Source organism: Chaetodon auriga, chromosome 10 (assembly GCF_051107435.1).
Source record: "Chaetodon auriga isolate fChaAug3 chromosome 10, fChaAug3.hap1, whole genome shotgun sequence".
Lineage (NCBI taxonomy): Eukaryota > Metazoa > Chordata > Actinopteri > Chaetodontiformes > Chaetodontidae > Chaetodon > Chaetodon auriga.
The window spans coordinates 3,080,087-3,105,781 of NC_135083.1; the positions used below are offsets into that span (position 1 = coordinate 3,080,087).

The window sequence follows — 25,695 nt, forward strand, 5'->3', positions numbered from 1 at the left end:
CCTTTTCAGTGGTGCGGCCACCACAGCAGTGAGAGCTGCCCTATAGAGAAGAATAGCATGGTTTAAAATACGGAAGTGAATTCTTCAGTTCAGTTCAAACCTGCAGAGGAAACTGAGACAGTCGTTGTGAGCTGACTTCTGTGGTCTAGAAAGAGAGAGAGAGAGAGCGAGAGACACGCCGAGCTGCCGCCGAGCTTCTTTTTCTTCTTCTGCTGTGTCTTAAGTTCGTGTTCATCCTGTGGAACAAACGGCCGGGAGTTCAAATGGGCTGAAGCGAGCACCTTGCTTCAGTTTACAACAGATCCATGTGTCAGGATGAACAGCAACAGTAAATCAGTGAACTCCACTGCAATAAAAGCAGAGGTCAAGAGGTATGAATCTCTCCAGAGTGCAATCAACAGACTTTCCAAGCAGTTTGAAAGAGTCGAGGATCAACAGCTGCGCTCAGGCCTTAAAGTTTACCTCCACAGCATTCAAGGTAAGCTCATCCTTCCTGACAATCTTTGTGATGGACTTTTGCTTGTTGTAGTTCAGGACGAAAGCAGCACATTACCTGTAAGCTAAACTTCTTACTGACAGGTATTAGAATCTGCTGCATGGTCGGATCTTCAAGATGCTTAATGCATTTCTTGAAGTGATAGACAGATGGAAAAATCAGAAATGCAGACTTCAAAGTGAGTTCGGTTATTCTTTTTGTCAGCATTAGTCACAGGGTGTGGGGGAACATGATCGCGTAGGTGATTGATATCTTCCTCTGTGCTTCCTGTGTCAGTCAGTGCGTCTTTTCTGGGGAAGAGTTCCTCCGTCGATGTTCATTTTCATTCTCATTTCACTCTGAGGGCAAAGATTCACCTCCTGGCGTCTGGTATGTAGTGGCATTTACTTATCAGTCAGCCTCTGGACACGGGCAACCAATGGCAACATCCCTCAGCAGCCATCGCCATGGCAGCAGGATGAAACCTGCTGTGCGGCCTACTTCCTGTCTGCCAATCTGTAACTGCCCTCAAAGCCACTTCCTTTCAGACAAACAGGGCCTTTACATGTGAACCTGATGAGTTTTACATCATTTCCTCATATGTGCACTTCCCATCGTTTCTTGTTAATGTGACACAATGTGTCCCTGCCAAACCCGCTGAGCTCTTTGTTCTTATCTGCAATGTTTGTGTGTAGAAGCAGCACATGTGAGGTCGACAGGTGGAAGAAATACCACAGTGTAAAAATATTCTGATATAAGATCATGTCCTGCTTATAAAATTCTACTTGTACACCTCAAGTATCAAATACTGTGCAAATTGCCCCTTTTCAGAGTATTAAAGGATGGAACCTCAGAGGTTCTGAGAGATAATCGTTTTTATGTTATACACAACAATACGATTGTTCACCATTGATGGAAAATAACAAAGTGCATTTATTTAAGTACTGTACTTAAGTACAATTTTGGGGTGCTTGTAGTTTGCTGGAGTATTTGCTTTTTGTTCTAGGTTATACTTCTACATTTCAGAGGGAAATACGGTAATTTTTGTTTTGACACAAGGGAAGACAAGCAAAACATTGAGCAAATAACTAAGCACTGGGTGATCCAATGACTGAGACATGGCTGATAAGTACAACAGCCTGACAAAGGCTGGTGAGGAGATCCGGGTATTTATCCTCTGGCTGGTGATTAGTGGATTGGCTGCAGCTGTGGTGGCTGACTGGCATGAGGATCAGGTGTAGGTGAAACATGACTGAGGAGGGACCGCCCAGTCTAAACACACAGACAGGAATAACCACAAGGAGAGGACTCACAAGACATAAAGGAAAGGGAAAAAACACAGAGAGACACAAGGAAGGGAGGAGAAGGAGGAGGAGGAGGAGGAGGCATCCCAACAGAAGAAGGTCAAGCCAAGGAAGCAGCTTTAGTAAACCCTTCACCACATTTTAAATCAGCCAACAGCCTGGTCAGACACCAGCAGGTGTTGCCTCATGATAAGATGGTCACCTGTACTGAAGGCCTTTGGGAGATCAATAAAAAGAGCAGCATGTTTTCGGTGATCCAGTGACTCAGTGATATCTTGTAGGGATGCTGTAATGGTTCTTACTTGCACTGCTGGGTAGAGAACTGCAAATCTATACTTGAGTAAAAGTGTTTTAAGGGTGTGCAGGCCAGTGCAAAATAATGAAGAAACAGCACCTGTGGATAAAATGTTGAAACGTATGAAAGTAACGTTAATGCAGAAGTTGACATTATGTTTCAAAAGCACAACAACAGACCACTGGCTACAGGATGTCATCATCATGACATCACAGATTAATCTTACAGATGAAAAAATAACAATGCTAACGTTAGCCAGCTAACCACATTCTCCTCTACAGTATGTGCAACTTGTTTCAATGTGCTTTTGATAGTTAGAAGAAGTGAAATCTGTTTTAAAAACGGAGATTTGTCAGGAGGCACAGCAAACACTTCACCATGTCACTGTTGTCTTTTTAGATTGTGATATAAAAAGTGAGGCCAGATGTGGCCACGAACTGTCGCTGGAAGCTGCCTCTTATTCTGAGTGTTGCTCCGTCATCATTTGCATCGTGGTCAAAAGACAGGTGGTGCTTCTGTTACTTCCTGCAGCAGAGGTTCTCCTCACGCTCTCAGTCTGAAAACTCAATCCCCACATTTAGAGTAGACTGGTTATAATGACGGTACAAATGAAAAACGTAGAGAAGTAAAAGTAGATTACTGGTTCAAAAATATATTTGAGTGAAGAGAAGAAGTAGAGTTTAAAAAAGGGTCCTTAAAAAATACTGTTTTACTCGTGTGTGTTACTTGTGAAGTGTCACTACCCACTCATGCTGTGTTGTTTCTTGAAACCAGACTGGTTCACTGAAAGAATATTATTAGCACTCAGGAACTCCCTCAGTTGATCATTTACCAATCCCTCAAGGACCTACAGTTGTTAAATGATTCAGGGTCCCCCACTTTAAAGGTGTTTGTTGAGGGTTTATCAATAAAATCAGCAGCAAGTTTTAAAAGCATGTTCCCAGTTTATCTGACCTGCAGGTTCTTTGGTTTCCAGTGAAAGGCTGGGTCACTTGTCATGTTCTGCTTAAGTATAAAAATATGAATGCAAGACTTGTACTTGAGTCGAATACTCATGTGCTATTGACACTTTTTCTTCAGTAAAAGATCTCAACACTTCTCCCACCAGCATAGCACAACTGAAACCTGAGCAGGTCTAATCAGACACATAACTGAAAACACCTGTGTGGGCATGTGAGACCTCTAACCTATAATAACGCTTCCTATTTAGTAAGTCCATCATGTGTTTTGTATTCACAGGAAACACAATAGTTAAATAAATGCAGTAAAAATCAAGATTTCACTCTCAAATGTAATGTAATTGTAGTATAAAGCAGCATAAATTGGAAACTTTGAGGTCAGACTGGGTGGAATAACCTCGTGAAATATCGCTTACGTTTCAGGCCGTTGTTCTTACTCCACTCTTTGTGAACTGAAGGTCAGTCAGCCCCCGATGGATTTTGGTGAACTTTGAGGTCTTTTTAGGATGATGGCAGATCTTGAAACACTCTGAACGGCATCCCCTATGTGTAAACACATTCAGTTGAAGTTTTTTTTGTATAATTAGGCTGCTTTAGTGTCGGCACTGTAGTGAGGATCAAAGGCAGCGTATCCTCTGTGGGGCCTGGATCCGTGATTGTAGAGTTCACTGGTGCTAAAAAGAGAGCCCACCTCTCTCACTTAATAAGCGAGTGGGATGTGGTCGACTGATGCCAGGGAAAGGATGGGAGGTGAGAAGACGAAAGAGATGGAGAGGGAGAAAAGGGGTGAGGTGGAGCTAAATGAAGACATTTAAATGTGAATATGACTGGTACAGTGTTCACTGCAGCATGGCAGCAGAGGGGGAGATTGAAAAAGGGAAAGACAGAGAGGACAGCTCACAGTGAAGGAGAAATGAAAAATCACCCAGCATGACCACTGCCCTTGGCCAGCGTCCATCTGACAGCAGCCGCCCATGGGTGTCAGTGTATGTGTGTTGAGTTCAGCTTTGTCTGCATGCATGTGAGTCTCTTCACACAGAGAATGAGAAGCAGGGTGTTTTCTAAAAAGCCTGAAGACAACCTAATCTTCTGCGGTTTACGCAGGTGTCAATTTCAGAATAATCAGATTCACCGTGCGGCGCTTCAAACTGCAGCAACCTGACGTGCACTTTAACTCACACGGGCATGTCACATCCTGGCACTTGTTAAAAATGGATTTTACACACGCCTAACGTCACTCCCCTGAACATGTGTTTGGATTTTTGAAAAGCAGCTCATCTCTTCCTGTCTGAGGCTTCTTTCATGCATGGCTCTTCTTCTGCGTTGGAGGCTGCGGTCGCCGATGCTCTCGGGTCGTGCGTTTTCCCCTTGAGCCAAAGGCGGTTGTCAGAGGTCTTTTGTATTCAGTGAGAGTAGTTATTGCCCTCTCACTGACTGTGGAGGGGAGGGGGAGCGGGCTGAGCAGGTGGACAGTCAGATCGTGTTTTATGAGATGATGGTGGGAGGCTGAGAGTGATGCACTGTGGGTAAAGGCCTCTGATTTCACATCAAGGATATTTTTTTAATCAGAGACCAATTAACATGAAATTACACAGGGTAATAACTCAAGTGATGGATGTGTGATCGGGTTCCCTGCAGTGTTTTTGTTGCTGCACACAAATGCAATTACAAAGTATTTTGGCCTATATTATAAAAACGATTCATCAATTAGATGATTGACAAAATCAATCTGCAACTATCGATAAATCTTTTGATCACAGATTCAAGAATAAAATGTCACATTTTGTTTATGGTTTCAGCTTCTTAAATGTGAGAATTTGCTGAGTTTATTTTCGTCTTAAATTACAGTAAATTGGGTCTTCGGGTTTTTGACTGTTGCTCGGACATCCAATGAGTGATGTAGAATGATTAATTGATCAATCAAGATAATAATCTGCAGATTAATCAATAATGAAAATGATGGCATTTTATTAGTTGGATTTCACACAATTTCTGTTGCAAACAGGCTTTTTTTTAATCACAGAAGCATCTTTAAAAGGACATAAAGAAAATTTTTTCACATATTTCATCAAATGGAAAAATGGCCACTATGTTTAATACATTTGTTTTATTTACACAGACATAACAGTGTGTGTGTGTGTGTGTGTGTGTGTGTGTGTGTTTCTTTTAATTATTTATTTGTTTATTTTGCATCTGTGGTCCAGCTATTGATGTCCAATATGCTCTCATCCTCTCACGCTATTGCTTGGTTCATGCTGTGAGCCCACTTGTGCTAATGAACACATGCCATAGTAGGCAATAGACTACAGATCAATACACTCACGGGAAATCTCTTTCACTCACATGTACGCCACACACACACACACACACACACACACACACACACACACACACACACACACACAGAGAGAGAGAGAGAGAGAGAGAGAGAGAGAGAGAGAGAGAGAGAATGAAACCCTCACACAGAGAAACACCATTTTGATAGAGATCCTGGGAGCGATTGCGATACAGAATGTACCAAAGGGGGAGGAGGAGGAGGAGGAAGGACATGGAGGAGATGATTGTGCCACCAGAGCCAGGAAGATTGTAACACCTTAGCAACAAACAAGCCAAGCCTCCTACTGAGGAGGAGCCACACAGAGAACACACACACACACACACACACACACACACACACACACACACACACACACACACACACACACGAATAGGCAGCTGAAGGCAGATGGATGATTTTGATGGAACTATTGTGGCAGCTGTATAAATGAGACGGGGAGCAGACCACCAGCCCGAGTGTCTTCTACCCTCCACAAACATGCATCCATCTTTTTTCACCTCTCCCTGCTTCCTCTCTCTCCCCACCGCTGATATTTTCTCCTGCGGTCTCCCCTCATTTAGCAGGTCCCGCTCCTGTGTGCGCTGCTGCCTCACCACCACCCGTTATCCGCTGCCTCCCCCTCCTCCTCCTCCTCCTCCTCCTTCTCTCCGACACGCAGGGAGAGAACGATGGACGGGAGGGGATGGGGATGGGAGGGATGAGCAATAAAGAGCAGGGACCCTGCACAGGCTGAGAGGAGCAGCAGGAGAAGCAGTGACAGAGGAAATAAAGGAGGGAAAGAGGAAGAGGAGCAGGGTCCTTCTGCATTGCATGGATTGCCTGTTGGAACTAGGAGGGGCATGTAGAGGGAGGGACATCGGAGATTCCTATCAGTGTGTTTGTGAGAGGAGGAGAGAGAAACGCAGAGTGTGAGGGCGCAGAGCTGTGCATGTATGAGGGTGTGTGTGTGTGCGTGCGTGTGTGTGATTGGACTCGCTGAACCTGTGCGACGGTGTCTCTATCGGAAGGCTTCAGAGGCAGCCGGGGAGCTGTTTGAGCGGTGACTCGCCTCGGCGCCTCCTGTGTGCCGGTGCTGTGTTGTCATGCTCAACGCCTGATGCGCTCAGAGGACGCAGGCTGCCCGGGAGACAGCGAGAGGGGCGGGATGGCCGGACGCGCCCTGGCTCGGTCATGCATCTCCACATATCCGCCCAGGCTTCGGTTGGCTTCTCCTCCCGATCCCCTTCAGCCTTCATCAATGTCCTTCCCGTGCGTCTCCGCGAGGCTGCCTGCCTTCCTGCTGCCGCGTTCTCTGAATGGACGCCGCTGTCAACACACATGTGTGGCTTGCACTGAGAGCCCATGATCTGGACCGGACTGCATACAGCTCTGGGTGTACTGTGCCCCGCTCCTTTAGGGTGACACTGATGCATTTTTAAAGACTTTACCTTTTCAGGTTACAGCTGCTGTTGATCACATCCTTGATGACGTATGATGCGGGGCAGTTGTTATTCTGAATTCAATGAAGTGAAGAGGATGGACTGAGCAACATATGAGATGAGGTGCTGCACATAAAAACAAGGTCGAGCAAATAATTAGCATCAGGAATGAGGCATCAGACACAATAATGAAGATTTATTTGCCTCAGTAGCTGCAAATATATGCAGTGGACAGATTTTAATTGGGTGTTTTCTAGGAACAAAAGAGCTGATTGGACTGCACCCACAGTGTGCTGAAGGTTGTCAGGAAGAGTGGATTTCTTTTCTGTATCCAAGAGCAATGAAAATTGCAGTCAGAGAAGAAATCCGTGACTGAAATTAAAATCCGAAACAAAGAAATAGGGATTTGGGGGATGGATGAAACCAGCAGCCCCTCTGCTGTTGTATCTTCTGAGGAGAAACTTAATCTCCCTCCATGTAAGTTTTTTGTCACAGTCCTGCTGTCAGATTCTTTCCAATCCCAACACGCTGGCAAACTGTCAGTTGTTCATGTTGCTCTGTCTGGATTCATTCATCTGCCGTGTGTCTACTGAAGCCTGACCACATGAGCGGAGGCGGCGCCCTGCAGCAACGCACCACCTACCTCATCTCCCTCACCCTGGTCAAGGTAGAGGCTGTGGAGGAGAATGGAAGGGAGGCCAAGAACAGCACCCAGGGGAGTGAGGTGGAGGCCAGGCCGGGAGGAAGGGCGGGAGAAGAGGCCGGGCCGAGAGCGGAGGCTGAAGGTGAAGCTCCTGGTCAGACTGAGAATGGAGCTGGAGTGGATTTAGGACAACCACAAAGGGCTGAGGATGCTGCTATTTTGAAAGGGGGTGAGTTAACCAATGAATTCAAAGATGGAGAGAGAAAACCCATCAGCCCTCTGAAAGATAAACCGCCCTCCACCGGTGATGTCTCGAGTACAGGGAGTGACAAGCCTCCATGCGACCTCTCAATCCCCTTACCTGCTGAGAGAGTCTCAACCCAGAAGACGAAGTCTGCAGAGATCGATTTAACACGAGTCGAGAAGACACTTTCCACCCCGGAGGCAAAGCAATGCACGTCACCCTCGCTGACCACAACACCACCAACGGAGGGGCTGGAGCCCAGCCGCACCCCAACCAGGACCAGCCTCCCTATCCGCCCGGTGGGACAGCGTCCTGTGAGCCTGCTGAAGTCTCACAGCAGCGCAGCCACCCGAGGTCGCGACTCCAGGGAGGGCAGGGAACGCAGCCCTACCTCGGCGCAGAGCCTGGACCGCAAGGACTGCCGCATGCCGACGCGCTCACCAGGCCCCTGTAGGGCCTCGTGGGCCGAGGCGAGCAGGCCTGATGGGTGGAGGGACCTGCGGGATGAAGCTCAACCTGGAATACCTCTGGAGATTGGAGCTGGCATGGCTGCAGTGATGAGAGACATCCCCAGGAAGGAGAGACTAAAGACAGGTTCGGCCTCCCTGCCCGCGCCCCCTACCCAGGCCTCCAAACCGGCACGCAAAGGTAAAAGCCGCACGCTGGATAACAGTGACCTGAACAGCCTCTCCGAAGACCTGGGCCTGGCCAGGGAGGCTCAGCAGGCCCAGCAGGGCCAACGAGGCTCAGCTAAAGACAGGAAGATGCTCAAGTTCATCAGCGGCATTTTCACAAAGAGCAGTTCGGGGACAGCAGGGTCATCCTCCACAGCGCCTCCTGTCTATATACAGAGAGACTCCAGCGAGGAGGAAGGTAGGAGGTCACAGCACACACATGCCATCACTGTCACCTCCTCAGCTCTAAATCCATCCTTGGTGTTGACTACATCCATGACAACAAACCATTATCACAGACACTCCTGTCTGCAGTTCACTGCCAAACAATAATCAGAGTGTGACCCTTTCATCTGTGCACAGGCATCCTTTAAACTGAGTGTGGGTGGGGTTGAGCTTTTCCAAGAACCCCACACAGAATACATTCACAGGCTATAATACCGTCACGTGCCCGGGGACATTTTCCCAAAGCCATGTGCAACTACAAATTGATGACAGATGAAGTTCTTTGATCTGAGAAGTGACAATAGAATCATCTTGGACAGTCTTAATCTAATTCCCCTCAGAGCGGGCAGATTTCACACCGCTGGAGGGGTAATCTCTGCACTCACACACACACACACACACACACACACACACACACACCACACACACTTAAGCAGCGTCCCCAGCATGGGTTTAAATCTCATAATGAAGCCGAAGGGGAGAGGGGCTGATGCGCCCCTCCAGTTGATTTCTGCCTCGGCTTTATTTCCACGCAGCTGAAGTGGTTGGAAAGAGGGAAAGACATGAGGCGATATTTGTTCACCCACGTCAAAAAGGGAAGTGTGGATCCACAGCCAATCGCGAACATTTCTAATCCGGTCTTTGATATTCCACCCACTCCATGTTCTGCCACTACACGGGGATTTTTTTCCCTTCCCTCTCACTCTTTGTCTCGGTGTAAATTCCATCGTGTCGAAGGGAACCGTGTGGCATGTTAAGGTGTAGGGTCGCCTGTTGTGTGCTGCCATCGCTGCTCTTTCCTCTGCGCCGCGTGTCGACGGCCGCAGCGTTCAACAGTGCGTCTCTTTCACAAACATGTTTGCCCAAAGAAAGAGCGAGTGTCAGCCAGCGGGAGTGTGCGCGCGCGTGTGCATGCGCGCGCGCGTGTTTTATGTATTCATTCACTCATTGTGTATTCACACTTTTGGATTCACTCAAGTAGTGACACCAGCCCTGCCGACTGCACATCCGCACACGCACGTACGCGCACGTACACGCACACACGCGCATAATCGGGGCAGGAGGAAGTGTTGCCATGGCAACCGGCAGGACTGCTGCTTCTGCTGCTGCTACAGAGGTCTGATGAAACAGAGGGGTGGAGGAGGTGTGTGTGTGTGTGTGTGTGTGTGTGTGTGTGTGTGTGTGTGTGTGTGTGTGTGTGTGTGTGTGACCATGCGTTGACACAGGCTGAGAGGATTCTGACAAAAATCCCAAAACAGAATTAAGTTGGAGAATTGTCAGTTTTGGATGCGAGCTACAGGCCACATTTGGGGGCTGCAGCGGATCACACATGATTGGTTTGGATCGGGGAGCGTGGATAATTGGCTTTCTGTTGAAATATGTGTGTGGAAGCAGCAGAAGGATCACACTGTCTGATCACTTTTGGCAACACGAGCAGGCCGTAAAGAGAGCTTTGAGTCAGGAAGACAGACAAAGACACACAAAGACTGTGTGTGTCTGTTTGTGTGGTAGGAGTTGCCCTTTTTCCCAGGGAGCTGCCTGCAGCAGCAGCTCGTATGTAAGCTCCTTTTTTCCTCATCTGAAGCACATCATCGCCGGCTGCATCTGTGCGCTGCTGGCCTGGACGCTCTGTAGATTTAGAACCAGGCTCGAGTTTAATCATCATCTGTCTTTGAAGGACAAATCACACATTCACACCCAGGATGGCGGCACTATATCTGTCAGCCAAGTCTGCCAAAACCTCCTGCTCTCCTCTGTTGTCTCTCTCTGTTTTATTCCTTTGGCTCTTGTGTATTTTCTGATCTGTGTTTTTTCTGTCTCTGAATCAGTGTTTTGTGGTGTGTTCAGGGCCTGGTCCGAATGCTACTGACTGCGCTCGCCCTCTGACTCCTGGAGCACCATGTCAACATTTTCAGTTATCCAGTTAAATATCTCAACACCTGCTGGATGAACTGGCATAAAACGTACAGACATTCAAGGTCCCCAGATGATGAATCTTAATGACTTTGGTGATCTCCTGACTTTTCATCCACAGTAGCGCCATCACCCGGTCAAAAATTTAATTTGTCCGAACCTTATACTCCTGCAAAATGATATTCAGTCATCATCAGTTAGTTTGAGTTAGAAAATGTTAGCATGCTAACATACTAAAATAAAGATTACGTCTGCTAAACATCAGCACAGTTCACTTGGTCGCTGTGAGCATGTTAGCTTGTTGACGTTAGCATATAGCTCATAGTGGCGCTGGGCAGCCTCAGAGCTGCTGGCATGGTTGAAGACTTGTTCTGATGTGCACTCAGGTGCCAGTTTATCAGGTACGCCGAGCTAAAGCTAATGTGGTCTAATACAACAGTCCTGAATGTACTTCAGTTGTTAGTATAAAGCAGGGGTTCCCAAACTTATTTAGCTTGAGATCCAAAAGAGAAATCTCCCTGAATTTTCCCCAAATTTACAAAAATATGTCCACATTTATAAAGTACTGATAACAAACCATGAATTTAAAACGTATAGGCGATAATAATAATACTGTATATGCATATAAAACCTCTCACTTGTCACCACCACATTAGTCACACACACATTAGTCCATCATAAAAACTGACACACATTTAATTAATACAAGCACACACACACATTAATGAGTCTTCCACCAACACACTGTTGAACAGATGCGCTCTGCTGCGTAATCCACATCAGGGACAAACCAGTGAGTCGGGGTCATAATGTCAGCATGTCAGTTGCGGCTAACACTGATTAGCTAGTCAGCGACACACCAGTCACCAGCTAACACACACACACACACACACACACACACGACACACGAGTTCACACGCTGTACAAAGAAACGCATGGCTGACTTCCTTTTCCACTGTCAAAACACTGTCTCTTGAAAGTCTCTTCTTTGCACAGATAAATTCCTTTGACTCGCCCCGATGCTGTGAATGCTTCCTTTGGAGACGTCTGTCCAGTTTTTTTCATTTTTTAAGCTTTTATTACTGACACACAGGCACACAGTGTCTGTCCTGAACAAGCCAGCAGAAAAGCAGAAGAGACATGTACTCACTGGATGTGACTCCAGTTCTACGACTGCGTGCGGAGTCCTCTCTTCTTCTGTAGATTAATTCATGTATCATATCATAGCATTATTGTGCATTTCACTCTCTCAATTGGCGGCCCAGTAATCCCATTTTGGGTCATGACCCTAATTCGGGAAAGGCTGGTGTAAAGCAACATATACAACTCAGCTGCACCACAGACTGCAGCCTCCACAACGCTCATACAGCTGAATCAACACCGCCCTAAAACTGCTGAAAAGTGAACATTACAACCATCATGAAGGTAGAATTTACTGCAGGATGGCTGTATTAGACTGCACTGCTTTTAGCTAGCTGTACCTAATCAGCCGGCTCCTGAGTGGATGTTTTTTCTGTCTCTGAATGGGTTTTAGTTTCACCTCAGGCTCTTTCTCTGCTCGCATCCCTCTGAAGCTGCAGATGGGTGTTTGGGTGTGAGCGTCACATCACATTGAGGGCATGCCACCTCTTTTGCCCAGTAGGGACACTGGCACAGCTGTGTGCAACCCAACCCCTCTGTACTGTACGTGCATGTGTGTGTCTACGCAAACGTTCATGTGGTTTCTTCAACACACACACACACACAAATAACACTCACTGTTTTGCCGCAAGCACGTCATATTTCACAGTCAAAAGGTTAAACGGTTAATCAAAAAAATTATTTCCCCAGTTCATCTCAGTTCAGAGGGGTGATGCTGCTCAGATCCACAGAAGAGTCTTTGAATGTTTGATTGGCAGCTGACCTGAAAGTAAAGGCCACAGTAACTCACCACACAGCTGTCCGTCACTTACGGCACAAGGGGAGCAAAGTGGATAACGAGTGGTGTGGCTGCACCTTGTTGGGTCCCCTGCTGCGACTTAAAGGTTATATTCATTAAGACGACCTGCCAGGCCACACATGTGCTTATGGCGACCAGTCACACGGCAGCTGTGTGATTTATGGCTCTCCCATAGGCCGTTATGATGGCTGCCCTTTTTACCGTACAGGATCAAAATGATGAATCTCTCTCCGTGTCTCTGCCTGTCTGACTCTTTGTCTCTGTCTGTCTCTCTCTAGTAAATATTGCCAACAGCCAGGAGTGGACCCTGAGCAGATCCATCCCAGAGCTGAGACTGGTGAGACCACAGTGTACACACACACACACCTGCACCAGAAACACAGGATTTACTCCTTAATTATTTATTAGAAATGTTGCTGTAAGAGTTCTCTCATTTTATCAGGATTACCCAAAAACTCACATTGTTTGAATTTTATAAAGTTATTACAGTTTTCTCCATATTGACCAAATGCACCATTGAAATGTTGCTATAATTATGATTTTATAAGAAGATATACACTGGGTGGCCATTTTATTAGGTACACCTGTACAATCCAAACTAATTCAATACAGCTGTTCTTCCATTAAGCCTGCTTTCATCATGCCTATAATATCAGTTTGTGTCGCTGTCATAGAGGTGTTAAATGGGATGGACAGAAAATTAGAAACACCTCTGAATATAATGTTCAGTTCAAAGCCTCCTGAGCTTCATAAAGAAAACAGAGATAAAGCTCTATAGCTGTGCCTAGTAAACAGGCCATTATATGCAGTTTTACTTTTGATTTTGGTGATGTATTTTTATTTTTTTAATGCAGGACTTTCACTTGTAATGAAGTACTTTTATAATGTGATGATGCTACCGAATACTTCCTCTTCCTCTTCCTCTTACTTACTGTTCACTGTATGTCAACACATGGATGACAAGAACAGTGAAGGAGAAGCAGGTGGAGATAGAAATTCATGCTCTGCTGACAGATTAAAGTGACTGAAAGGAACTAAAAAAAATGTCACTGGAGGAACTAAAAGTTTGTGTCTTAATTCATTCTGAGAGTTATATCTGATGCATTTTACCACGATCGTGCGTTCACACTCACCCTGAATGAACCTCACGGTATTGTATTTCCCTCCTTCTCTCAGGGCATTCTGGGAAGTCTGAAAAGTGGCAAGTCAGCGCTGGTGAACAAATACATCACAGGCAGTTATGCTGCACTTGAGAAGCCAGATGGTAAGAAACATAAAGTACATCTTTTAATGCTGGTCGGAAAGAGTTTGTGCTTTACAGATAACAATCTGTCTTCTTGTTATTGTCTTGCTGCTCAGTTTCATTTGTGATTGTTTTGCAGCTGCAGGGATGTGTGAGCATATTTTGTGCTGCCTGGTGTGTGATGTGGCTTCATCCTCCGTCTGCCACCAGCTGCTGAATAACATGTCTGTCACTGTCCTTGTCAGGTGGCAGGTATAAGAAGGAAGTGCTCGTGGACGGACAGAGTCATTTATTACTGATTCGGGAAGAAGCTGGACCACCTGATGCACAGGTGCCTCTTTGTGTGTGTGTGTGTGTGTGTGTGTGTGTGTGTGTGTGTGTGAGAGAGAGAGAGACAGTAGTTAGCATGCAAAACTGAAATACCTGCAGACTTCCTCATCCATCATCCATCATCCATCATCCTCCTCCCCCTGCAGTTCAGCAGCTGGGTCGACGCTGTGATCCTGGTCTTCAGTCTGGAGAACGAGGCCAGCTTCCAGGAGCTCTACCAGCTCTACAGCCAGCTCAGCGCGCACCGCACAGACATCCCAGTCATTGTGGTCGGCACCCAAGGTCAGCAGGTCAATCACAGCCGTGTAGTTTTACATACTCTGGGACACAGAAACAGAACAGTTAGAGTGATGTCAGACACAGTTAGTCTGACTCACCTGATGAAGAAAGGTGTGGAGATGCCTGCTACTGGCTGCTTTCTCCTCCACGTTCCACTATCTGCATGTTATCATTTTCAAAATCTGCCGCTACAGGAAACGACAACAAACTCTGAGCTATCAACCTACATGCTGATCTGTGCTGAAAATAGTGAGAGAAGCTCACCTGGTTGCTGTTGGTATGAGTGTAAACAAGCTAGCAGCTGTTACCTTTTCTTCTGCATGCAAATGTTCCACCAAAACAAGTCACGCTCCGACACTATTTTGCAAGGGCTGCATCCTGAGCTAAGTGCTGCCCAAGACGACTGTGATTGTTTTTTTCACCTCCATACCAGAATGATAATTATGTTGCACTGTGTCAGCGCTGTGGAGAAAGACTAAACACAGTGCACTGCCAAACATTTTACGCTGCTTCAGCTTAAAAGCACAAGTTTCAGCGCTGCCTCACGAATGTGAGTGAAGTGGACTGAAGTTAGATAATTAGTCCAATGAGTTGAACAACAACACTGAAAATGTAAAGTTCAGTCACAACTTGCAGGGTTCTTTTGACTTTTCAGTTCTCCAAAATGGCCTCTAAACCAAAGCGTACTGCATCAGTTCATATCTAATAATATCCAGGAAATTGAGGTGCAGCATTAACTCTGCTTCTTCTCAAACTAATTTGATAGGAGAGAAAAGTGGCTCTAGGAAATCTGGTTAATTCGGTGTTGTCTGGAATGTGAGACCCACTTTGCTGTGCCGCAGTCTAAACGTTAGCTCTCTGTCGGTATCATAGCAGACAAAACGTCTCACTGAAGCTGCAGCTGTGGATCTAAAGTGGACACCAAGGCTGTGCACTGCTGGTAGATTTAAGTGAAAAACAGATTAACCAGCTAAAAGTGACTAAGACACACAGCCGGCATGATGGGATCGAAAGAGTAATGACTGAGTAACTTCAGACCAGGACATTATCTCAGACATTTTGGACATTATGTCCTATAAATGAAGCAGCATGATTAGTGATTATTAGGAAACTGGTCAGTCGATTCAGTCATTCTTCAAGCAAAAACAAATCCCCAAATTGCTGCTTTTCTTCCTCACATACTGGACAATAATAAATTGACCATTTTTAGGTTTGAGTGTGTTGTGTGAAGCAAGAAAAGAATTGATGGATTAATCAAGAAAATGAGCGTCATACTCATCAATAAAGAGAAGAATCTGCCTAGAATCAAACTACAAGCCTGCGTCTTCTTCCAGATAAAATCAGCAGCACCAACCCCCGTGTGATCGAGGATCAGAGAGCCAGGCAGCTGTGCATTGATGTGCGTCACTCGTTGTTTTACGAGACCTGCGCCACCTACGGGTTCAACGTGGACCGAGTGTTCTCAGAGGGTGAGCTGAGCGAAACTCGCTTTGCGCTGATTCGCCTTGAGGAGAAACGTCTGTGTGGTCACTGATTATCGCTGGTGGTCAGCTGAGTGAAACGGTTTAATGGCCGCTGTGTGTTTTTTTCCAGCTGCCCAGAAGATTGTAGCTCAGAAGAAGCAGGCGGCGCTGCAGGCCTGCAAGTCTCTGCCCAACTCTCCCAGTCACTCTGGAGGCTCCACACCTGGATCAGCATCGTTCCCCAGCCAGGTACGGAATCCTTTTATATCTGCCTCATGATGAACACTTGGCCATTATAGGCACCAGTACACATGAAAAACCTCTTCAGCAGACAAATACAGCAATGTTATATACTTCATACTGCTATGCAGTGGTGGACTGTAACTCAGTATATTTACTATATGCTGTATTTAAGTACTGTTTTGTACTTAACTTGAGTATTTTAACTCCATTTATTTGCCAACATTAGATTCTTTGCAGATTTAGATTATTAGTGCAAAATAAAAATTAACAAATACCATCATAAATATATAAAATGATTAAAACGAGCACTTTCACTAATTGGAATTTAATCATATTTTGATGCTGTTGCAACACAGTATTTTCAACACTGCAGTAATTTACTACTTTTAATTAAAAGATCTGAATATTTCTTCCACCCCAGCTATTAAACTGCATATTTTATTTACTTTCAAACAGCTTTTAGTTACACAGTTTAGGTTTTTGTCATCAGCTGACTGCTCCTTATTCCCAGCAAACACAGACTGAAAAAAACGTTTTCATTATTACAAAATAAATCAGATCCAATCATTTCTTTATCCTGAATAAACTCTGTTCAGACGTCAAGAAGCTGATTGGACAGCTGAGCTGCACATCCAGTCACACCTCCCCTCACATGTCTCCTGCTGCAGGCTATGTAACAGCACAGTTTTGCACTGATTCACACATGGAAATATTTCTCAGGCTCTGATGGAAGGAGGAAAAAAACGCTCAGTTTTTTAAAGATCAAGCCCGTCGATTTGAAATCCTCCTTCATCACGAGCCGCAGCTTTCAGAAATGCACGAGCGCCGACTGCGAACGCGTTCAGGTGTGAAACTTCTTTAGCAGTTGTTATCGTTCCTCTGTTTGGGTAAACACAATCTTTCTCCAGTCTAGACAGATATTACATAAGACCTGATAAAAATAGGACACAGATGAAAGTGTTCTGCTGTTGCCATGCGGGTGTTTTCTTCAAAATTAAAGTATTTTTTGACTTTGGCTGAGCATTTTTTATTCTTCTGCTCAGTGTTTTAGTGTTCCTGACGCTCTCCTGTTGCCAAAATAGCCCACTTCTGTCTACATATATCCAAATTCATGAATAAAAAGACAAAAGTACCTCTTGGAAAAGGCATTCCTCTGAGAAGAATACGTGTATACATTTCTGAAAACGTGAGGACTTTTCAGATTCACAGTGAGGATGACGAGCTCTCTCCGGGCAGGTCTGATGGTTAAGCTCTCATCTGAGGAGGAGTTACATACATTATAAAGTTGAAATCATCTATCAAACTGAAATGTAATTTTCAATGCCATCTCCGAGGCCGTTCATCACTTCCCCCACATCCATCCCAGCATCACACTCCCGTCTTCACAAAGACCGACGACTGAAAAATTCATGCTGTCGATCATCACCCACTTTTTACAAATCTGTTTCACCAGTTTTTCATCTTTCAGCTCATTCTCACTCTCTCCATCTCTTCCCTCGCGCCTCCATTCCATCTCCCTCTTGCAACCTGACCTCCTGACCCCACCGTCCTCCCCCGCCCCGCTCCTCCTCCAGGCCAGTAATGGCCCGAGTAGCGGCTACGCCTACTCCCTCCCCTCCACCCCTGTGGTCAGTCACAGAGATCTGCGGGTTGCACAGGGAGAGGGAGGAGGCAGCTCCCGTTCCCTGAAGAGCATCCCCAGGCGGCCCTCCCTCTTCAAGGTCAGTTGTCGCCAACTGCCGCTGTCTCACACCTTTTAGTTTCCTGTCATCTCTCACTATCATTTCCCTCCATTCATCTCCACCTCGGCTTAAATCCTCTGCTCTTTTTTAACACGTTTGCTGGTTCGTTCCAGAACCGGGACCCGGATAAGAAGGCTGCTGATGGTAAAGGAGACCTGAGCGGCGCCCGGGGTGCTCCCATCAAACAGGTTTGGTCAACATTACAAGCAGCACAAGAAGTAAACTGAATTTTCAATGGCGCGTTTGACGTATTTGGTTTGCTTTGCAGCACAATAATTTGTAGCATCTCCCTCTTCAGCAACAAGGTGGGAGCAGAAATGTGTTTATTCATCTTACATAAGCAGCACAAAAAACATTTGTTTCATCCTTTCAACCTTTCTCAAGGGTGATCTATTAATATTGTGTTTTCAGCTGTTGTTGTCGGGCCGCTCTTTACACTTTGAGGAGATCGTCTCTGTTGAGTCGACTCTAAATTTAGGCAGATCTGTTTGTTTTGCGAGTGCAGTGACCTTGGTTGTTTTTGACAGAGCATCCTGTGGAAGAGAAGCGGGAGCTCGCTCAACAAGGAGTGGAAGAAGAAATACGTCACCCTGTCCAACAACGGCACGCTGTCGTACCACTCCAGCTCCAGCGTAAGAGAACACCACAAGGCTGATCAATAGAGCAGGAAAACACAGGGAGGGTTCAGCAAATGGCCGAGAGAGTTTTCACTGTGAGAGCTTAGCTGCAGCGTCTTAGATTTCACCACAGTTTCAGCTTCAGTGGCTGTGAATACAGGCCACATTTGTCTTAATCAGACCAATAATTGCTGTGAAACTTTTGCTTATTATTGGCAGAGTGATTCAATATTTGTTCAGTTGGTGAAGGAACTTTTGTCCACCTTAAAGGAAAAAATATGAAAAATAGGGACAGAAAATTCAAAACAGCTTCCTCCTGGTTCCCCTCCTGGTTGTCCAAGTTTATAAACTAAGTAGGTGAATAAAGGTAATGTCAGCTTATGAGGCGGCGTTGTTAGCCAACTCATGAAGCTAACATTAGCTTAATTAGCTACAGCTGTCAGATTGTAAATGCTAACATGTAGCCTAATTGTAGCTCAATGATGTGTTGTCGGTTTCAGGACTACACACAGAATATCCACGGAAAGGAAATCGACCTGCTGCGTGTGACAGTTAAAGTTCCTGGGAAACGTCCCCCACGAGCCGTGGCTCCCGCGGGCCCCTCACCTGTCCCCCCCGCCTCTGTACCTGGAGTTAACGGGCTGAGCAAGGAGCTGACGGCCGCTGATAACACCAGTACAGGTACACGAAAAGACCCTGCAGTGTGTGAGTTCGGCTCAAAATGCTTCCCGACTCGTCTGAGGCTCTCAGCCTCGAACCCTTCGGTTCCTGCTGAAGAAATGAATCTTTAAAAACAGGTCATCTATCAGGTGGAGTACAATTCTGAGGTTTTTTTATTTTACCTGAGTATTTCCGTTTTATGCTACTTGTACTCCACATCATTTCAGAGGGGAGTGTTGTACTTTTTGCTCCATTACATTCATTTAACAGCTGTAATTACTAGTTACTTATTATGTTATACTTATCTTGTAAAATATGATGCATTGTTAGAAATTAAATTACTAAAGTATATGAAGCAGTTAATTAGCTCTGCCTTGACCAGCTACAACATTCAAGTACAATTACATGTTAATGCTTTAATAATCTGATGACATAGTAGCAGAAAATATTGTGCATCATGAGTACTTTGACTTTTAATACAATTTGTTGCTAATATTGTACTTTTGCACTTTTGCTGAAGTAAAAATTTAAATGCAAGACTTTACTTCAAATGCAGTATTTCTATAGAGTGGTATTACTATGTTTACTTAAGTAAATAATCTGTATATTTGATCCACGACTGAGTGCGGTATGTTCATGTTGCATTGCTTTTTTAAAATAACACAGAATTTCGCTCCCGCACGTCACATAAATACGATGAACTGAGTGTAAACCTTCACGTCCTCTCTCGCTGTCAGTTCCTCAGCTGTGTCCCGCCACCCTCTCCGTGGTTGATGACCGCTCTGGTGGTTTGTCGCCTCAAGGAGGAGAGCGAGGACTTCAACGCTGCCCCTCCTCATTGTCCACCAAAGCACAAAGTGTCGGTACGTACGCGGGAATTAAAAACCTTTCAGTGAAAAAACACTTTGGGTATTACAAACCCTGCAGAGACTGCACACAGCTGCTGTCATACATATGCTGCATGATTCATTATTTTGCTTTAATTCTGTTGCACCACATGTCAGATGCCCTTGAAGGGGCAGCCGGTCCTTTCTCTGGAAAAGACGCCGGCCAGTCATCTCCCATGAGCGACAGGAAGAAGAACAGGAGGAAGAAGAGCATGAATCAGAAAGGAGACGCAGCCGTCGGGCAGGCTGAAGGTAAATTAAGGCAGAGATTTGAGTTTCAGGAAGTGTTCTTTGCACGAAATACAACTGCTGCTGCTCACAATGTGATAAAAAGACTTTTTTTTGTCAACTGTACAAATATATAAATGCACAAGTACTACAGTGAATGATAACAAGTATTAACAGGAAGATCAGCAGAGTTTTCATAATAAATAACTAGAAAATGAATACATGATTAAAACATTAAAGAATGCTTTCAGTGGCAGCTTTTGAGTCGTGCAGGTTCCTCTTACATATTCACATTATTTACACATTCCTACGCAGCTTTCCTTGTTCTTATGCCTCTATCATCTGCCCCTGCCTCCTCTGTGAGGATGTAGATTAGTGAAGGTGTTTGTCTTCCTCAGAATGTCTCTTAAAAGCCTTTTCTTGACGCTTGTACTTGTCTCTCTCTGTTTCTCTTTTTCCTCTCCCTGTGCTTATCTCTCGCTCTGCAGCCAAACGCAAAATGTGGAAGTTAAAGAGCTTTGGTAGCTTGAGAAACATTAATAAGACAGGTAACAAGAGAGGGTGATGGAGCTGAATCGGCTTGTGCTCTGATTTACATACAGTGTCTTTCCTCTGTCTGTTTCCTCTTCCATGTGCCTGACAGTTGACTTGTTTTCATCATAATAACCCCGAGATGTTTCTGTTCTCACCCTCCATCAAACTCCTCATCTGTGTTGTTTTGCATTTGTTTTTTGTACTTCACAATGTCCATTATGTTAATCCATGGTGAAATAGTTGTCTTGAGCTTATTCTGCTTCCTTTTCACTTGCAGAGGAAGAGAATGCAGACTTCATCATCGTGTCGTTCACCGGGCAGACGTGGCACTTCGAGGCTCAGAGCCTGGAGGACAGGGACTCGTGGGTGTCGGCCATAGAGAGCCAGATCCTGGCCAGCCTGCAGTCCTGTGAGAGCGGCAGAAACAAGGTACACCCACTTTAAAGGCCCCAAAAACATGTTTTCCCATCAGCTTCTTGCTATGAGCAAGAAGCTCATCGTCTATGTCCTAATGCCCTGTTAGCGACTGAGCTAATGAGCTTGCTAACTGACAAGTTTTTTTTATATATATATATTAGAGTGGTCAATAAAACTGTCGTTGAATGACTCGCACTCACATGTTCCAGCTGGCTAGCATATTAGCAGTTAGCTCACCAGCTACTGTTGTCTGGCCCTGCAAGTGTTTACTACATCACCAAGTTACCAATATATATAATCAGTACACATGATGCAATGTAATTATGTGTCGTAATCTAAGCACTCACACAGGCCAAGATGGATTTCGAAGGCCATTTGTTCTTGTAATATAAGTAACTGTGTGGACAGATAAACTGCTTCAGTCTGTTTGTTTGTGTGTGTGTTTTCTCCAGGCTCGGAGGAGCAGTCAGAGCGAAGCTGTAGCGCTGCAGGCCATCCGCAACGCCAAGGGCAACAGTCTGTGTGTGGACTGCGAAGCTCCAAGTGAGTTCTTAAATGTCGGCGTCTTTCCCTGCAGCTGCTGATTTCCTCTGGAGAATAATTCTGCTTTCATGCACCGTCCACAGCCCGCGGTGGCGACACACTTTACACACGGTTTGTTTTGACTGATTCGTTCATTACGGGTGTACCTCCTGTAACCGGTCCCCCTTCTCCTGCCCTGCAGATCCCACCTGGGCCAGTCTCAACCTGGGCGCGCTGATCTGCATCGAGTGCTCAGGCATCCATCGAAACCTGGGGACTCACCTGTCCCGCGTTCGCTCTCTGGATCTGGACGACTGGCCCGGGGAGCTCACGCAAGTCCTGGCTGCCATCGGAAACCACATGGCCAACAGCATCTGGGAGAGCTACACCCACGGCAGAACCAAACCCACACCTAATGCAACCCGGTGGGTACAACCCATCACAACAGTTACCCTGACCCTCACCTGAACAGTATTAAAATCAACTGGGTCAGTCAGTAAACACACTGTAACAAAGCTTTAAGCAGATATTAGGACATTTTCAAGGGTTTGTTTATGTATTTGCCACCAATTTAAACTTCTCTTATGAATCATCTATAACTGATGTTAACAGTTCATGAATTATTGATAACTTGTAATCACTTGATAGCTGTAATCATATTTAATATTATATGATTACACACATGAATAAATCCTTACTTATTGAATATTCATACGCATGTACGAATCATTCACGGGCGTGTTGAGCTATGAGGTTTCATCACGACTAAACTTACTCGAATCCTCCTGCACTTTCACCAGCATCTCTGTTCTTACACTGTCTCACAGGATTTAATCAACATGTCCACAACTACATTATACACCATTGATTAATCGCTTATAAACTGCTTAGAAGAAATCCCCGAGTATGTTTCGGGAGCTGACTCTCGTCCAATCACACGTGCTCCTGTCAGTGACCGGATCTCCTGTGTGTCTGTTTTACAAGCGAGGAGAGGGAGTCGTGGATCCGTGCTAAGTACGAACAGCGGGCGTTTGTGGCCGCTCTGCAGCCGCCCTCGGGCTCCGGGCTTCCAGAGGACAGCATGCCGGTGTGGCTGCTGTCTGCGGTGACTGAGAGGGATCTGCCCAGGCTGCTGCTCCTTCTGGCCCACAGCACCAAGGACCAGATCAACGCTCAACTGGCCGGGGCGACCTCGCCGCCTCGCACGGCCCTGCACGCCGCCTGTCAGCTGGGAGACGTGGTCATGACCCAGCTGCTCATCTGGGTGCGTATGATTTGTGCTGTCCTTCTTTGACTCATCATGATTTAAAGCCTGCAAGAAACCTGACTGTACAGGGCAGAGGGGTTAGACACTGGTGGAATATAACTAAGTACATCTAAGTACTGTACTTAACTACAAATTCAAGGTACTTGTACTGCACTTGGGTATTTCCATTTTATGCAGCTTTATACCTCTGCTCCACCACATCAGAGGCAAAGTTTTACTCCACTACATTTGTCTGACAGCTTTAGGTACTAGTTACTTTTCAGGTTACAATTTTTCATTCCCTTCCTGTCCAATGAAAACCTTGTATCTCCAAATTTGGTGAAATGAAATGTTCCTTAATAACATCACGCAGCAGTAAAGGCACAGAATGACAACACATCTCTGTGCTGTTGTTTCCTCTTTTTCAATGAGTCATCGGTCTGAGCCGCCTGACCTACGCAGGTCTTCACATGCGGTGGAAACACAAACAGGAAAGAGACTTCTGGTTCTTGGTTTAGGTCTTACTTTAGTTCCTGTGGTTTCCATAGTTCCTCCAACTTCACGGTCAAAGAGCTTCATAACTCCAGAGACTCAGGCACAAACCAGACCTCCAGTGCTTCATAGATTTAGCTCCACCTGAGCTCAATACAAACTCGGATAATATAGATTTTGATGCAGGGCCCCTCGACTGTACAAGACACAAGATCAGTGAAAGATGCAGCTCTCGCCTTATTAGCTCATATTGTACTTAAATGTTGCAGATTTCATAACAAGATTGCAATTAGTCAACTTTGGAAAGCATCTGACCTGCAGTGGCCTCCTGAGGCCTTGGTTACCTCCTCTTTGCTGGTTGGTGTTCTTGAGTTTTGCAGAGACGTTGCTGCACATGTTTTAATTGCCAAGAGCTTCATTTCACTGCACACACGGTTCTGCTTTGAATCGACATTTAATCTATAAATAAGCTAAATGTCATGCCTGTCTGTCTGCCCGCAGTACGGAATTGATGTGAAAGCGAAAGACAGCCAAGGCCAGACAGCCATGAGGATTGCCAGAAAAACAGCGAGCAAAGGCTGCATTGATATTTTGCTCCAACATGGCTGTCCCAACGAGACGTCCCCCCCCACTGCCACGCCCGTCCTCTCCCGCCGGTCCAGCACCGCCAGCCTGGGCCGGACCAGCTCCAGGAAGCGCGTGTCGTAGCGCGAGGACGCTACCGCACAGGAGGACTCCTCGAGATGAGAAACCTTTTCAAACGTGCTGACTCTGCAGAGGGCCGCTGCAGGACTATATCATAGTGCTAATGATTTAAAAATTTGTTTCTGAAGACTGAACAACATATCAAACAACTTAAAAGCAATATTCATTGGATTTGTTGATGACAGATATATTGCTGAAATACTGTGTTGTTGTTGACCTCATTTTAAAACGAGTAGATCTTTGTAGCCGTCTTCTGTAATTTTAGAGCAGACACTCCAACTGCTTCAGTTTCACTTCCTCCACAAGAAGTGCAATAATCCAGCTATGATGATGAAAAGCAACAAGTTTTAGGGCGAACTGTGTCGGATGACTGTTTGGCCGCTGGTGTGAGAGAATCAATGCATCGAGAGGGTGCTGCTTTCATTCAGAGTTGTTGTGACTGGACCAAAACAGCAATTATTTCCTTTGGCTTTACGAATAAAACCTACAGTATGTCATGTTGTTAGTTCTGTGTGCCTGTCGCAGCAGTATAAAGGTCAGTTTGGCCAATATAAACTGTTTTTCAGTGAAGAATCAGCTGAGATAATTCTGCTTAGACTAGAAAAATGAATGGTTTGGAATATGAAATATGTCAGTGTTACTCTCACAGGTCAAAGATATGACGTTTTAATATACTGTAAATGTAACTATACTACATGCTTAATGTTAAACTGTAACAAAGACACAACTGAAAAATCAAAGACTCAATTTTGTAAATGATTTCTACTGGTAGTTTTGAAGACATGTTTGTTTTTTCATTGTCTCTTTTAATTTCTTACATGTCGTAAAAGCATCAACCAGTAAAGAAAATGCTTTTATGTGTGTAAACATGTGGCTATTTGTTTTATTTGGGATGGCCAGACGACCGCATAAAGACTATGACGTTATTGACATTCATGTTACTGTTGTGTAGGTCTATCCCATGAGTTTACAGTGAAGTATGAAGAGTCGCAGGTGTCGCAGTTACTTCAGACACTTTTTGTGGGTCGTGTGAATCCCTCATGAGCTAAAAGAAATGGTTACCGGCATAAAATAAACTTTTTTTAATTAGCATTATCACCATCACTTGTTGTGTTTTATTTTGTATTTGCGTCTTTAAGCATCATTTGGCTGTTCTACAGCGTGTTTTTAGCCGTGTTAGCAGCGTGGCTACAGGGAAGGCAGAGCTGGTTGAGCCGCCATTTTGGTCCAGACTGAAATATGTCCACTGAACTGTTTACTTCTTGTTTCCCACCAGATGAAGCCTACTGCTCAAAATGTTTATTTGTCAAATATTTACTGGTTTATGATTAAATCAGCTTCCCGTCAGCTGTACTTTGTGTTCAGTGCTAATTAGCAAGTATTCACATGCTAACACATTTAGCTGAGATGGTCAACACGGTAAAGATGATAAGAAATATAATAAAAACTTTCATGGAAATGTATTGATTGTATTGGAATGCATTGTTCAGCATAAACGATAGCTCTAAAATATTGGATTCTAGCTCATAAAGTCTGATATGTGAATGGAAATTTTAATCAAAATAACACATTTGTGAGGTGAAACTGAGAGGAAGAGTTCCTGTAATGTCTTCAGAACCAAACAATAGATTTTAAGAAAGTAATGCAGAAATAATGAAA

The 25,695-nt window shown here is 45.1% G+C and overlaps 1 protein-coding gene across 5 annotated transcripts; it reads left to right on the forward strand.

The window, feature by feature from the left end:
* The first annotated feature begins 244 nt into the window (after positions 1-244).
* Positions 245-25,134, forward strand: agap2 (ArfGAP with GTPase domain, ankyrin repeat and PH domain 2). Of its 5 annotated transcripts, none has more exons than XM_076740668.1 (19): positions 245-478; positions 12,707-12,765; positions 13,605-13,692; positions 13,917-14,002; positions 14,148-14,283; positions 15,615-15,749; positions 15,874-15,992; positions 17,561-17,707; positions 17,842-17,916; positions 18,256-18,360; positions 18,846-19,026; positions 19,743-19,868; positions 20,010-20,144; positions 20,609-20,668; positions 20,932-21,083; positions 21,524-21,614; positions 21,796-22,018; positions 22,578-22,857; positions 23,833-25,134. In XM_076740668.1, the coding sequence occupies exons 1-19, from the start codon at positions 316-318 to the stop codon at positions 24,037-24,039; spliced, it is 2,568 nt and encodes an 855-aa protein (XP_076596783.1). In that variant the 5' UTR covers positions 245-315; the 3' UTR covers positions 24,040-25,134. The 5 variants fall into 5 exon arrangements, with proteins under 5 accessions (XP_076596783.1, XP_076596785.1, XP_076596782.1 ...); XM_076740665.1 differs by lacking the exon at positions 245-478 and adding an exon at positions 6,273-8,549; XM_076740670.1 differs by lacking the exon at positions 20,609-20,668.
* Positions 25,135-25,695: the final 561 nt, after the last annotated feature.

What these genes read in the sequence shown, in the direction of transcription:
- agap2 (XM_076740665.1), top strand. Translation starts at nt 7,394, where the DNA reads ATGAGCGGAGGCGGCGCCCTGCAGCAACGCACCACCTACCTCATCTCC. An exon ending in AGCCGTCGGGCAGGCTGAAG is followed by an intron (nt 20,145 to 20,608) that starts GTAAATTAAGGC and finishes CTCGCTCTGCAG; the next exon opens with CCAAACGCAAAATGTGGAAG. An exon ending in TGTGGACTGCGAAGCTCCAA is followed by an intron (nt 21,615 to 21,795) that starts GTGAGTTCTTAA and finishes CCTGCCCTGCAG; the next exon opens with ATCCCACCTGGGCCAGTCTC.